The sequence below is a fragment of the Aythya fuligula genome, chromosome 1 (genome assembly GCF_009819795.1).
Source record: "Aythya fuligula isolate bAytFul2 chromosome 1, bAytFul2.pri, whole genome shotgun sequence".
NCBI lineage: Eukaryota > Metazoa > Chordata > Aves > Anseriformes > Anatidae > Aythya > Aythya fuligula.
Genome location: NC_045559.1, coordinates 204221287 through 204234731, shown reverse-complemented (window position 1 = coordinate 204234731; position 13445 = coordinate 204221287). Strand labels below are relative to the sequence as shown.

The window sequence follows — 13445 nt, the reverse complement described above, 5'->3', positions numbered from 1 at the left end:
TTTTAATTGTTTATCCCTAGGTGATGGTAAACATAATGCTTCCTTAATAATTGTAAGAGATTTTCAAGGTAGCTATACTGTGTCTTTTTCTAATGCATAACAATTAATGAACCCCTTGCTTGCTTAGGAAAGTTTAGTAGGAATTTAAGATCCCTAGATCGTGCTTTCTAAAGAGGTGTCTGTTGCTCAGCTGAGTGTTAAAACAGATTTGTTTCTACATGTGCAGAAGTTGATTGTGGGGATGAATGAACTACTTAAAGGCCAGACTCGCCTTGTTTTCCACAATTTGATGTTAGGTGATGTCTTACTGCTCCACACAATGCACCAAACAAAGCAGAAGCTTATAAAGTGAGGCTTGACCTTCACAGCTGTATGTTATGAAAAAAAATTAGATCTCAAGATGCTGCATTGAGGTGAAAAGGAGGTTACTGTAACAATAAGCACGGCATGGAAGTAGGTGCAAAGGTTGAAATCAGAGAAAACTGTAGGAGGATAAACTTTAGTTGTCCAGTAAAACATAATCAATAACTGCAGGGTAGGGTAAAGTTTTAAACTGAAACATGCATGACATTATGCCAAATGTAGTGTTTAGTTTCATTAGACAAACTTCTGGGGACAGAATGAAACTCGTGTGCTGGCTCTAGTGTTCTTTTAATATCTTAAAAAGAACAAAGTAACCCAGTGGCTGACTAGCTTGGGTTCTGAGGGGTTGTTTCTTTGCTTTCTGGCACTGTAAGTGTGGTCTATATTAAGGACTAAGACCATCTGTGGTGTGTTATGGGTTAGTTGTGACCATAAGATGTAATTTATATATTTTTTTTTTCTCTTACTTTAAAGTGTGTGCAGGACTCAGCAAGTCTGAAGTGTTTTAGAAAGCACTGGGAACTGCAGAGGGGGAAAATATAATTTAGCAAAGCACTTCTCTTCCAGGTGTCAGCTGCTCGGACGATGACGAAAAGCCCCGCAAAAGACGGCGAACTAATTCTTCTAGTTCTTCCCCTGTTCTCCTGAAAGAAGTCCCGAAGGCAGTAACTCCTGTCACTAAAACTATCACAGTGCCTGTAAGTGGCAGCCCCAAGATGAGTAATATAATGCAGAGCATTGCCAACTCCTTACCACCACACATGTCGCCTGTGAAAATAACCTTCACTAAGCCCTCAACACAGACAACAAACACGACAACACAGAAGGTATGTGGGGGAAGCTGCCAAATGTTCCTTTATTCTGGTTTTATCAATGAATAAGATGTGATGTTTGACTCTTCCTTTCTGTGAACTGTCTAGCTGTTTTTTTAAGGATTGCGCTGGGGATAAGGTAATCCCTCTGTAAAAAGAACAAAGAGAAAACCGAAGTCTTGTATGAATTTAGTTCACCTGTGTGTGAAGGGACCTGGATTGACAGCCGTGGAGACTGAAGCCCTCTTTTTATCCACAGAACAGGTACAGCACAGGCAGCGGGAGTGCAAGCTTCCCCCAGACTGCCCCACCAATGTGCCTCAACCCTGACCTGAAGGGACCACTTCTAGGGATGAGAGGGGATTCAGTCTCCATGCTCATTCAATTCTTGGCCTCTCTGGTGAGACTGCCAACAAGGTTGCCAGTTAGTACCATTTGTGGTGTTGGGTTTTGTGATATGGACACTAGTCCACTGAGAACTGGATCACATAGGCCACTGAACAGCCTTCAGATGGTAACAACTATTGGTCAAAGGTAATCTTTCTTATTTCTATTTTCCTTATTTATAATTATTCTTTGCAGTAGTAGAATTCCAGGAGAGGTGGCATGGACCTTCCCTTGTCATTCCTTTTGTCTAGAGACTACTTCCTGGGGGTCTGTAAGGCTTATTCTCGGAGCTGATCAAAGACAGGGGGTGGGTTTTATTTTCCTTTCAGTTCTAGTGTGCCATTTCTCATTCTACATCAACAGTATTATTGTGGTCAAAATCAACTTCATGAGCTCAGTGTGCCCAGGCTTCATGAGAATGCAGAGTACAGTTTGTGGAAGAGGTTTTCCATAGTGAAATTTTGTTCTGGACTCGGATTTTATGTGCCTGATCTATGGCACGGCTGTTTTCCCATGCTTTACAATGCACTTCAGATGTCTCTGCTTTTTTGTCCTTGAGGTTTAAAAAAGATTAATGCGTCAGACCAAGTTAGTTCTTGGGGCAGTTATTAATTAAGGCAGACTTGGGAGAGGAAAAAAAATGAATTTGGCGTTGATACCGACAGACTGATTGTAGGCTGGCTGCTAACAAGCATTTTTTCCCAACCGTGAGAGTTAGACTCTTGAGCTCAAACCTTCACACACTGTTTGTTCTATTAGTCTTGTTAATTGTTTTATGGCTCTGTTTGGATCAGCGGAGTTCCAATGTCCTGATTTGGGAAAGTTGAAAGACAAGGAGAGGATTTACCTGAAGTAATGTGCAACAAAGAGGTTGCTTTCTGGCCTCTTCCCACTTCAGAGCTCTTTGTTTTCATTTGATTCACTGTGCTTTAACAGAGTCCTTAATCAAAACTCAGAACACACGCATAGAGGTTTGTCATGGAGCACACATCATCAACTAAAATGTCCTGCAAACACACAGCTGGGTTAGAGTTTCACCTCCCTAGCCTGTTGCTCTTCGTAGCCTCATCTTCTGTGCAAGAAGACTTTTTTTTGCCTTAAATGTCTGTAGTGTTATACTAACTATGCATGTTGTATATTGTGGTAGTTAAAGGTGGAGAGTGCTAAAGCTGTAAAAGGAAGAGAATGGAGTGTTAGTAGGGCCTTCTGCAGTTGTGCCTCTGCTTGTTCTGATATGGAGATTTTAGGTTTTGGTTTGTGTAGTATTTGACTCTCTTGCTAATCTCCTGATAGGAAAATCGTTTTGTTTCATTAGGGAGCCATAATAGCGTTTGTCTGAACTTGTCACACTGCCCTCTTTCGTTGTATTTAGGTATGGTAAAATACGTCACCGGATAATTTTGGTGAGCAAGATCCCTCTTAGGAGTTTCAAATTAAATGACAGACTTGTTAGACTCAAATTGGAAACGTACTATTTTAAAGAAGTGCAGTTGGGTATGAGTGAAGATCTTGGATGTGAATGTAATTCTTAGTTTCTGCATGCCAGCTTTCAGAATTGTTTTGACATCTCAGTAGGCTGGAGGAAGATTTGTCGTAACAACTAATAATGTCACAGCTCCAATTTCTGGATCCTCCTAAAATAAAGCCCTCTGTCTGGGACTCAGAAGGAAACTAATTGAAGCTTCTGGCCATGTAGTGTGTTTATTTCTCCAGAAACTAGGTTTTGATATTTCTCAAAATAGAGTTGGTGGGACAAACCTCAGTGTATGTAAGGGATTTATTTTTTTATTTATTTTTTATTTTTAACTTAACAGTTAAAATCAACAACAAAAAAGACAACTTGCTATTAAGACACTAGCCAGTCTTTTTGCTGTGGAAAGGTGTGATGCAGTTTTCGTACCTCTGACAAGTTCACTTCTAATTTTTTTGACTTGAAAATAGTATTTCAAAAATGTAATTGTGACTTGAGCTTAAATGTTTGTAAATTTTTCATCAGAAAATTCTGCTTTCTGGATATGCTTCACATGTGAAGATCACTAATTTTTATTCCATTTCTTCTCTAAAAATGAATATAACAGATCATACCGATCCCAACCTGCTCAGTCACAGGATAGCAATCAGTGTTGAACTATAATTCTTTACCAGCTTTTCTCCTTAAGTGGTTAAACAAAGTGTTATTAAGTGATAATTTCAAACTGGATGGTTTACCTCTGGCTTTGAATGAAGAACAAAGCTGGTCAGGAGCTGTGATGATGCCCAGAGGCATCCTGCGTATCTGTACTTAGGGGAGATGCTGAAGTTGTCCTGTTGCACTGAGTTTTGTAGGAAGGTTGGCGTGAGTAATCTGCCTTTTTTACAGTAAACTGCAACTCGTCCTTTGTATTCCTCAATCACTGATCCCAGGTGGAATGGAGCTGGCCCTAAAATTCAAAAACTTGGAAGTATTTCTAGTGTTAAGTGACCATGTAAGACACAGAATGAAACTTCAGAGGCACATCCCAGGATCTTTTCACCTGCAGGATTAGTACCAGATTGGAGCTGTGCACTGCTCAGCTTGTGTGTTTGGCCATAGCCTAAGAGCAATTTCGGAAGTGTTTTGATTAAATCAAGCTTAGGCAGGAGGCAAAAAGAAGAGTGACACAGCAGAAATGTTCTCCCAGGAGAAAGCAATAAAGTGGTAGAGCAGCAGCTACGGAAACCTTGTCCTTCAGGCAGTGGTGAGGTGTGGTCAGCCTCCTGTTATTCATGGAGGTAATAAAGTTTTGGTTTTCCTCAGATCAAGATGTGAAAGGCTCAGCTAAGTGGCAGGTCCATAAAACTGGGCACAGCAGGAAGAAAGGGGAGACACAGGCAACCATGGTGGTGAAATTTGCTGCTTTTATTCCATCCATGTGGTTATCTTTTTTTTTTAATTTTATTTTTTTAAACAAAACTTAAACTCCTAATCTCTTCCTGTTTGGTTTATCACTTAAGTCTATTTCTGGTCCCATTATCACATTATTTCTTTTCTGTGTCAGGCAGCATTTCTGTAGTCCTGGGTAGTAGTGTAAGATTTTCAATTGGAGCTGACCAAGCTTTTCTTTCTTCCTTATGTAATCTTTTTTTTTTTTCTCTATTTGATTTTGTTATGTGGAATCGTGAATAGGTTTTGAAGTTCTAGGATTTTACTAAACGACACTTTTATTGGGATAATCGCATTACTGAAACCATTTCTTCAAGTTCTTGCGTGGTAAACTGAATGTGTTGTATTTCTCTCCAGTGTCCTTTTCATTTTAACTGTGTTTGTAAGTACGAGGAGGTACGTGTAAACAGAATAAAGCAAACCTCCTTACATAAGCAGTCCCTGTATTAAAAATGTAGGAAATGGTTAGCTTTCTAGGTCAGTTGTGTAAGAGCAGACTTGTTCCAACGTTATAATGGATTCTATGTATTTCAATGTCAAATCAGATTCATGGGGTTGGAATTGTAACTCGCACTAGGAGTAACGTTCATTGTCTTCAGACAAATGTTTCTCAGACAGATAGGAAAGAATTTCTGTTACTGAGAGCACTAATTGAAGCAGAAATTGTTTCTGAGCCTAAACCAGGCTTTTCGCTGATGAAATATTGTTGTTTACAGCATTATGGATCAAAAATATTGCCCATTACTGACTCAGCAACTGTTTGTTAAAGAGAAAAAGACATCTCTATTCTCTTCATTGCTGTTTCTTGATATAAGTGCAGGGTTTGGGAGAATGGTGTTTAAAACTTGCTTTAAACCCCTGCTGTGCTGTTGTTGTTGGTTTTGTTTTCAAAATGGGCTTCAGGCTACCTGGCCCAGTTAAATGAATCCAAGCAGTTCATTCCTGTCTGTTTGTCTTCGAACATGAGATAATTCTACTTTAATTAATAGCAATTGTGTTTTTAAAAAGACTTGTAATTTTATGGAAATGTTTATTAGCTTTTTTCAAACCAAGGGAATTTTTTTATTGCCAGCAAACATTTGCCAGTCTCAAATGGTCATGAAAAGCATATATCCGTAAAACTAAACACTCATACACCGATATGTTGCTGCAATTTTATGCTTTGAAACAAGTGCAAAGAACAAATGAATTTCTTGTTGTTTTTCTTTTCTCCTTTCAGGTGATAATAGTAACCACCTCTCCAAGCTCAACTTTTGTACCCAACATCCTTTCCAAGTCCCACAACTATGCAGCGGTTACGAAACTTGTCCCGACGTCAGTCATTGCCTCAACTACTCAGAAGCAACCGGTGGTTATAACTGCTTCTCAGTCCTCTTTGGTCAGTAGCAGCAGCAGTAGCAGCAGCTGTTCCACTCCCTCCTGTACTGCAAGTACTATTGCAGTGACTGCTGTAGTATCATCAACGCCATCTGTCGTTATGTCAACAGTAGCACAAGGTATGGCAGTAACTGTGTGTGTGTAAAAGCTCTTTCACTGCTGAGTTAGACTTGGAGAACAGCGTAGAGACGTGCTTTGTGTTTACATGTGCTGAGTAAAGAACAGGATACATGAAAAAAGTCTGAGGAAATAAATCCAAAGTACTCCACAAAACGTGTTGTTGGACACGGCTCTTTCCCTCCTCAACAACTGATGTGCAAATCCAGTTCTTAAAGAGAATCTGAGATAGCGTGGCACAGCTTTTTGTTTAGTTTGAAAAAAAAAAAAAAAAAAAAACCTTCTTGTGGCATTAAAACATTAAAAAAATGGCTTTTGAGAACTTTATCTGATGCACAAAGGATGATCATTTCCAATATCATTTGGAAATTATTGTTTCCCTCAATGCCCAATTTATAGAAATATACAAAATTAACACCAGCTCACTGAAACTAACACTTGACATGCCTAATCTTAGGATACTTCTTGTGGTAACTAGTCTTGATGACAATTCTGAAATGTAGAGAAGTACTTACACCTTTTTATCTGTGTATTTTCTCAGCATCTTAACTTTCAGGTCCTTAAAATTAATACCTGAGTGAGCCTGAATTTAAAATTCCTGGTTTTCTAATTTCTAACTTCATCTATGTGCTAGCTTGACTGATTCAGCTGTAGAACCTCCAGCTGTTTGGCTGGGAAACTGTGGAAAAATGAAAGGACCTCAGCGACCAGCACTTACTGTGCCTAAAAATGACAAGTGTTACACACCAATTTTTCCTGGTCCGTTATTTTCTATTCTTGTTCCATTCCACAAAAAATTGGGCAACTCAGGAGGTATTCCACATTCCCTATTACTTTTACTTATTAGGTCCCAAAGGTAGCCCATCAGTTTACAGAGCATAAAAGCATACAATAGAACTTCAAATAATATGAACTGTGGATTTTTAGTTGGATTTAATCTTGGAAGAGACAGCTACAGTTCTAAAGTAACCCATGCAGTTAAAGATTCAATGTCATTACAGAAAATACTGATGAACCATTGTAACAAACGAATAATCATTTCCCCTGTGAAGCAAGTGAAATTTGTGAATGTAAACAGCTGAGCAAGAAAATTGAGAATCTGTCTTAAGTGATGTAGTGAGAAGAAGGCTGCTTATTTAGATTGCCAGAATTGTAGCTTATTATGGCTGTTAGCAGTGTCACTGCCATCTATAAATATAGAGAAGTAAAAGAGGAGATTTTCTTTCAATGTTCCCCTTAGGCAGTTTTTAACCAAGCCCTTGCCAGTGTAAGACATACTTTGTCTTTTTTGGTGCTTATGGATGGGAAGCTTAGATAAAGCCAAAATTAGTTGGAAATGTTGTGACAACAGTGCAAGACCTAAGTATTTATGTATGTGGGAGCTTTGTTTTTGTATCCTATTGCTTTTCTTTATTACTTGTAAGATTGTTTAACCTATCAGCATAAAAAAGTGTTCCACAATTTTCTACGTAACATGATTACTTGATTCATTCCTGTATGGTAACATTGTGTTCACTAAGGGATACTCCCTTATATTGATGGATTTGACATTTGTCATCCCTAAGCTTGTTGCAGTCTTCGTTGTTTTTTTTCTTACTATAAATATTTTGCTTTATTGAAGATTAAAGTCTGGCTTTGCAAAGATTAGTGGAGTTATTTGTATTACAAAAAGTGCAGGAAGGAGACTAAGACTATTGAGTCTTTGCATTAGCTGCCGTAATATGTTTTACTGTCACGCTGAAAATCTGCATAAAGCTCCCTTGACTCTGTACAGAGCGTTTCTGATACAAGTAGGAGCTTTTTTAAGTAGGAGTTTTTTTTTAATGTATATTTATTTGCACCTTTCAATAGTAGAGGCAGTTTAAATGCAAAAGTATACAAGAAATTGTAATTTTATATCACATAATTCAATCTTAAACTATTTGCTCTTTTACAGGTGTGTCTACGTCGGCGATTAAAGTTGCCTCTACCAGACTACCTTCCCCCAAAGGTTTGGTTGGGAATCCAACACAGATCTTAGCACAGTTCCCCAAACAGCATCAGCAGTCCCCCAAACAGCAGCTGCACCAAATACAGCAGGCTCAGCAGCAGCAGCAACAGCAGCAGCAACAACAACAGCAGCAGCAGCAGCAGCAACAGCAGCAGCAGCAGCTGGCACAGTCTTCTGTAGCTCAACAGCAGCCACAGCAATCTCAGTTGCCACCTGGCATCAAGCCCACCATTCAGATCAAGCAGGAATCAGGTAGTTGGAGTTAATCTTTGGTTGTATTGCTGATTGATGAGGTCTAACCCCACACCTCAAGAAAGCAGGGCTGAATTCTGTCGTGAATGTACATGGGGAGCTGTCATTAAGGCACAAGTACCTGTGTACTGGATTGTGCATTAAACACAAAAATAGGTAGTAAAGGATATCTTAATGTTTTCAGCTAAAAATAACTGAAGAATTAGGTTCTGTCATTCTTCTTGCTTGACTCAGGTATTGCAGACTATGCTTTAGGAATTAATGTTTTTATCTTTAGACATTTAAAGGTATGTAAATATCTTCAAAAGTAACTTGGTTGGCAACTTGAAGACACCAGTTTCCTGAAGATCCAAGAGCTGTTCAACTGTATCGACTGGAAAAAAAAAAAAAAAGTTAATCTGCGCTTTAATTATTTTCTTGTGTCCAGAAATTGAAATCTATTTCTGAGATATTTGTCACAGCAAAAATGCAATTAGATCTGAGACTGGGAGTTGGACTTGATTCTTTTTATAACATTGATCCGTTCAGTTGGCTTTGGGCAAGTCGCGTAATCTTTCTGCCTTGGCTTTACTCTGCTGTAAAGTGCAGTTCTTAGTGAGATGTGGTAAGAACTGATGCTTGCAAAGTTACCAAATTCTAAAGCAAGAAGTGCTATAAAAGTGCAAAGTATTTTTATGTCCATATTTTTAGATTAGTCATGTGGTCAGTATTTGATTATTTTGTTTGTATTATCAGGCCATAGAATGGGGAAAAAAACAACAAAGCAAAGCAAAACAAACAAACAAAGAAAACAACCTTACCCCTATCCTTTAATAAACTTCCTCTTGGATTATAGCACCATTGCCTGGGAAAAAAATATCCACTAATGAGGAAACATAGGAGGCCTCCATCCTCCTGTTACTGGTCAATACTTGAGCAATAAGAGCTTCACTCTGTGCATTCTACTATAGTTTTAGGCTCAGAGTGTTTTTTAGTTAAAGTATCTTTGGAAATAACCATTTGATACCTACTCTGTGAAAGATGTGAGCTGATTTTCATGGAGACTTGGCTTTTTGCACTGTTCAGACAAACTGGATAAAGGCTTTGGTCTTCCCAGCTTCATTATGACACTTAAGTTTGGAGCTTACTTGCTTTGTACTGCTTTTATGGTCAACGTAGAAAGAAGCAAATATCTCTGGAAGATGTTTCATGTCCTGAATGGACAAAATTGTTCGCCTAGAAATAATTGTACAAATATAAATGTCTGCATTTAGATGGGCTTATTTCAGCCTGGGTGTTTCATGACATTTGCCCAACACAATTCAATTCATTTATCTCAACATGAAACACCGCTTGAGATGCAAGTGGCCTGGGGGTACTTCTGAAAAGTCAACGTGAATTGTGGTTTGCAACTGAGAAGTGAATCTCCCACGTACACTACTCCTCTACACAAACTGAGAGAAAGCGAGCAGAATCCTTGCCATAATAAGGTGTCCCCATCCTTTTGTTCTTGCTGCTTCTACTTAGTTTATTTCATCCCAATTCCTTTGCAACTTCAAGATAACCAATAAATCAAGAGGAGAGATGATAGTTCACTGAAAGCAACCTTGTGTAGCCAGTGTCACAGTTGCTTCCTTATGCACATCAGTACTCGGTGTGCAGGAAGCTTTTGGTTTCACAGGGATGAAATTCAACTATGCTCTTAAAGGCGTATTAAAATTTACAGGCTAAATATGTGAAGAACTACTTCATTTTTAGATCCTTCACTGTATACAATCCAATTTGGTATTGGTTGTAACCTGTTGGTTCCTGGGAAATGTGTTGTTCTACTTTTTGAGTCATGAAAAAAATTGATATCCAGAAAAGATCAATAAAACAAATCAATGATGGAATGGAATCCCATGCCTCAGTGGGAGTAGCTAGGAATTGAAACAGGCACGTGAAAGGCAAAGATGATGATTGTCTTGTTATTTGCAAAGAAATCTGAAAAGAAAAAAAAAAAAACAACAACAACAAAAACCATTTTTTTCAGGATCAAGAATACTTGGTCTCAGAATAAAAGCCTCGTGAGGCTACTTGCCCACTAGGGCTTGGTCTGAGAAAACATTTCAGAAAGTAACTTTTCGTGCCTGTATTTTAACAGTGACCTTTCTCCTTTCCTAGGTGTTAAAATAATCACTCAACAGGTGCAGCCCAGTAAAATCCTTCCCAAACCAGTTACAGCGACCTTGCCCAGCAGTAGCAATTCACCTATTATGGTGGTTAGCAGTAATGGGACTATCATGACAACTAAACTGGTCACTACTCCCACTGGTAAGTTATGGTTCTGAGAAGGGAAGGGAGGGTAAACCCAGACATGCAAATAATAAAAAACAAGGTTTACTAGGGTTAAAAAAAAAAAAAAAAAAAGCACTTCTCTCTTGTAAACAGTGAGCACAACAGTGCATTCACAAACGTTGATAATTGTTCTAGATTAGGATTTGTAGCATTGAGTGCTCTTTTATTCCCTTATGATCCCTTTAAATTGATTCACAAAAGCATGAAAATTCCATCGCCATTGAGTTTGTTTTAAAGGAAGTTTTCTTGCAATTTACACCAATACTTTGCACTTCTGTAGTATCTTGTATTACATAATTTACATTAATTATTTTTTTTTTTAGGTGCCTTAAGTAGATAGGTCATCGTCATTCCTAGTTTACATATGTGGAGTTTAGAAGACAGATGACTTGCTCATAGTCTCGCAGTGAACTTAAAAAAAAAAAAAAAAAAAAAAAAGCCTATAAATTGAATTTTAAACTCAGTGTTTTTCTGGGGATCTAATTGTATTTGTGTCTTATTGATTGAGGATCAGAAATAATACAGAAATAAATAAGTAAAACTTGTGTGAGGAAAATTTGCAAGGCAGCTTTATCCCAGTTTTCTGAAAACTCAAATTAATTTGCATGCTGAATTTTTACCATGAGTTGGGGATAGTAGTATAAACTAACAGTTAATGTTCTTTTTTTAAACTTTACCTCTTAAAATACTTCACACAGGCATTTCAAAGCATATAAAAGTTGTAGCAGTTCTGTAGTTCATTTAATTGGTAAAACCTGTATTCTGCTCCGTTGGATCTGAACATGTGGTTTTCCTGTTGAAGCAAGTTGTTTTGCTGTGTGATTGGTAGCAATTAATATCTGTAGAGAGTTATCTGCAGCCGTACAAGCAGAATGGAATTGCAGTGTTAGTGTAAGTGTTGACTCCTGTTATTATTTTGAGCAAGTTTTTTTTGTGGACTCAAATCTCTTTCCATTCTGAGGAACAGAGATTTAAAAAAAATAGTAGGTAGGACTTATACAACTACTAAACCTGTAAAATTACGTTGTCATTGTAAAATTGCACTTTTCACTTAGAGATATATTTAGATCAGTCATTGTCAGCGTTCTTAAATGATTTGTCTCATGGGTAAAGTGAGAGTATAGGTATCCTTTGAGAGAGAGGGATCCATTCTGGTAGTTTCATCAGAGAATTCTTGGGCATCTGACAGAGCAAGAGGCAAACATACAGGTAGAATCTATGTAGCTATTGAACAGTTTTAAAAAAAAGCACAAAGCCTTTGGGACAAGGATATGAATTAAAAAGTAGCAGTTATAAAATACAATATAATATTTTACAAAACTCTTAGACTATTTTAAAGCAGGCATATACTTGAATATTTCTCTGCAGGTTTAAAAACTGCCTGTGGGATCGTAAGGGGTAGTGATAAATTTCAGCGTAGGAGCTCTTGGAATAAATTCTAGTGCTTTGTCTAGACTAACTTATTTTTCTCCATAAATACTAGTGGGGAATTATGTTCTAACAACAAACTTTATTGTTTTCTCTTCCAAACAGGAACTCAAGCAACATATACGCGGCCAACAGTTAGCCCCTCCATAGGGGCCCGGATGGCTGGAACCCCAGGGGCTGCAACATATGTGAAAACCACAAGTGGCAGCATCATTACGGTAGTGCCAAAATCACTGGCTACGCTGGGAGGCAAGATTATCAGCAGTAATATTGTTTCTGGTAGGCATATGTGTTGTTTGATATTTAAAGTTTTGTCACAAGCAAGTTTTTACTTGCTTTAATTGGACTTTTCTGTGGGTTACGTGCTTAAATAAATTTTAGGGCTTTATTGGAGAAGTTAACTCAGAAGAAAAATAGCTGAGGATAAAAATGAAAATAGCAGGTGGAAGGTATGGAAGAAAAGTACTCCTGTGGATTGCAGTGATTCTCATATTTAACATGGAAGCATCTAATGTGAGGGAAGCCTGAAAGAAAAGAGAAATGTGGAGAAAAACTGCTATATTGTCTCTTGTTAGAGGGCTGGAAGGTCATAAAACTGTCCAGTTCAAAACATTCGGTAATGTGGATGGTGCTATTTTTCTTCCACTGCACAGCCAAAAAAAAAAAAGAATAAAATTTAATTTCGTAGCTTGTAGAGTTAGCTACGCAGTCTCCTCTTTCCCTCTCTTTTTTAATAGTGTCAGCCTGTCTTTCCCTTACCATCCTTACATCTTCCTTCCCAGCTTTGTGCAGATCCAGCTGCTTGTCTTTGTCAGTCTGCTGACCACCCTCTACGTTCTCTGTCCATGTAACCACAGTACATAGGGTCTCCTTAGGGTCAGGACCAAGCATACTTGCACCAGTTGCAGTTCTCAGTGTCTGTTTTGGACTTTGACAGTGCTTATGAAGAGAAGGTCTGCCTCATTTTCCTAGCTGGGTGCAGGTGTGAAGCAGGATTTGCTGGGTCTGTGCTTCCTGTCTCCGAATTACTCAGAACTCCCACTGTTGCTGATTAACAGAGACCCAGCCTGCCACCAGCCAGCTCCTGGCACAGGCAGTTTGGTAAACCCACCCTGGAGCGTAGTCTGGTCGAGAGACTTCAATTTTTCACATCCTAATTTCTACAAAATAGTGTCTGGGATTAATAGAGTGGCTTTGTTGGGAACAAGGGACTTTTTCAGCCTGTTGCAGGTATGGTGAGTGGTGGGGTGATTTCCAACACAAGTTTGGAAAGGATATCTGCTTTTTTTTTAACTGCTGTTGATTCATACTCTTTTTTTTTTTTTTTTTTCCCAGCTGTGGGTGCAGTTTCCTAGCCATCTAGATAATTCCTGTCACTAAAACTTGATGATGGTCTTGTCCAAACAAATCTTCCCTTTCTCAGAATTAATACAACTATTAATCAGAAATACCTAATGAAGTATCAGCAGATATGACTAGTGGGTAGAAGGTAGTGAGAGGA

The 13445-nt window shown here is 38.4% G+C and overlaps 1 protein-coding gene across 1 annotated transcript in view; it reads left to right on the top strand.

Moving 5' to 3' along the window:
* Window positions 1–13445, top strand: part of EMSY (EMSY transcriptional repressor, BRCA2 interacting) — a 38495-nt gene that overhangs the window by 11533 nt on the left and 13517 nt on the right. The window contains exons 7-12 of the mRNA XM_032204822.1: window positions 931–1190; window positions 5684–5960; window positions 7895–8037; window positions 8092–8200; window positions 10343–10492; window positions 12050–12223. Coding sequence (XP_032060713.1) covers window positions 931–1190; window positions 5684–5960; window positions 7895–8037; window positions 8092–8200; window positions 10343–10492; window positions 12050–12223 — 1113 coding nt within the window. The remainder of the gene's footprint in view (window positions 1–930; window positions 1191–5683; window positions 5961–7894; window positions 8038–8091; window positions 8201–10342; window positions 10493–12049; window positions 12224–13445) is intronic.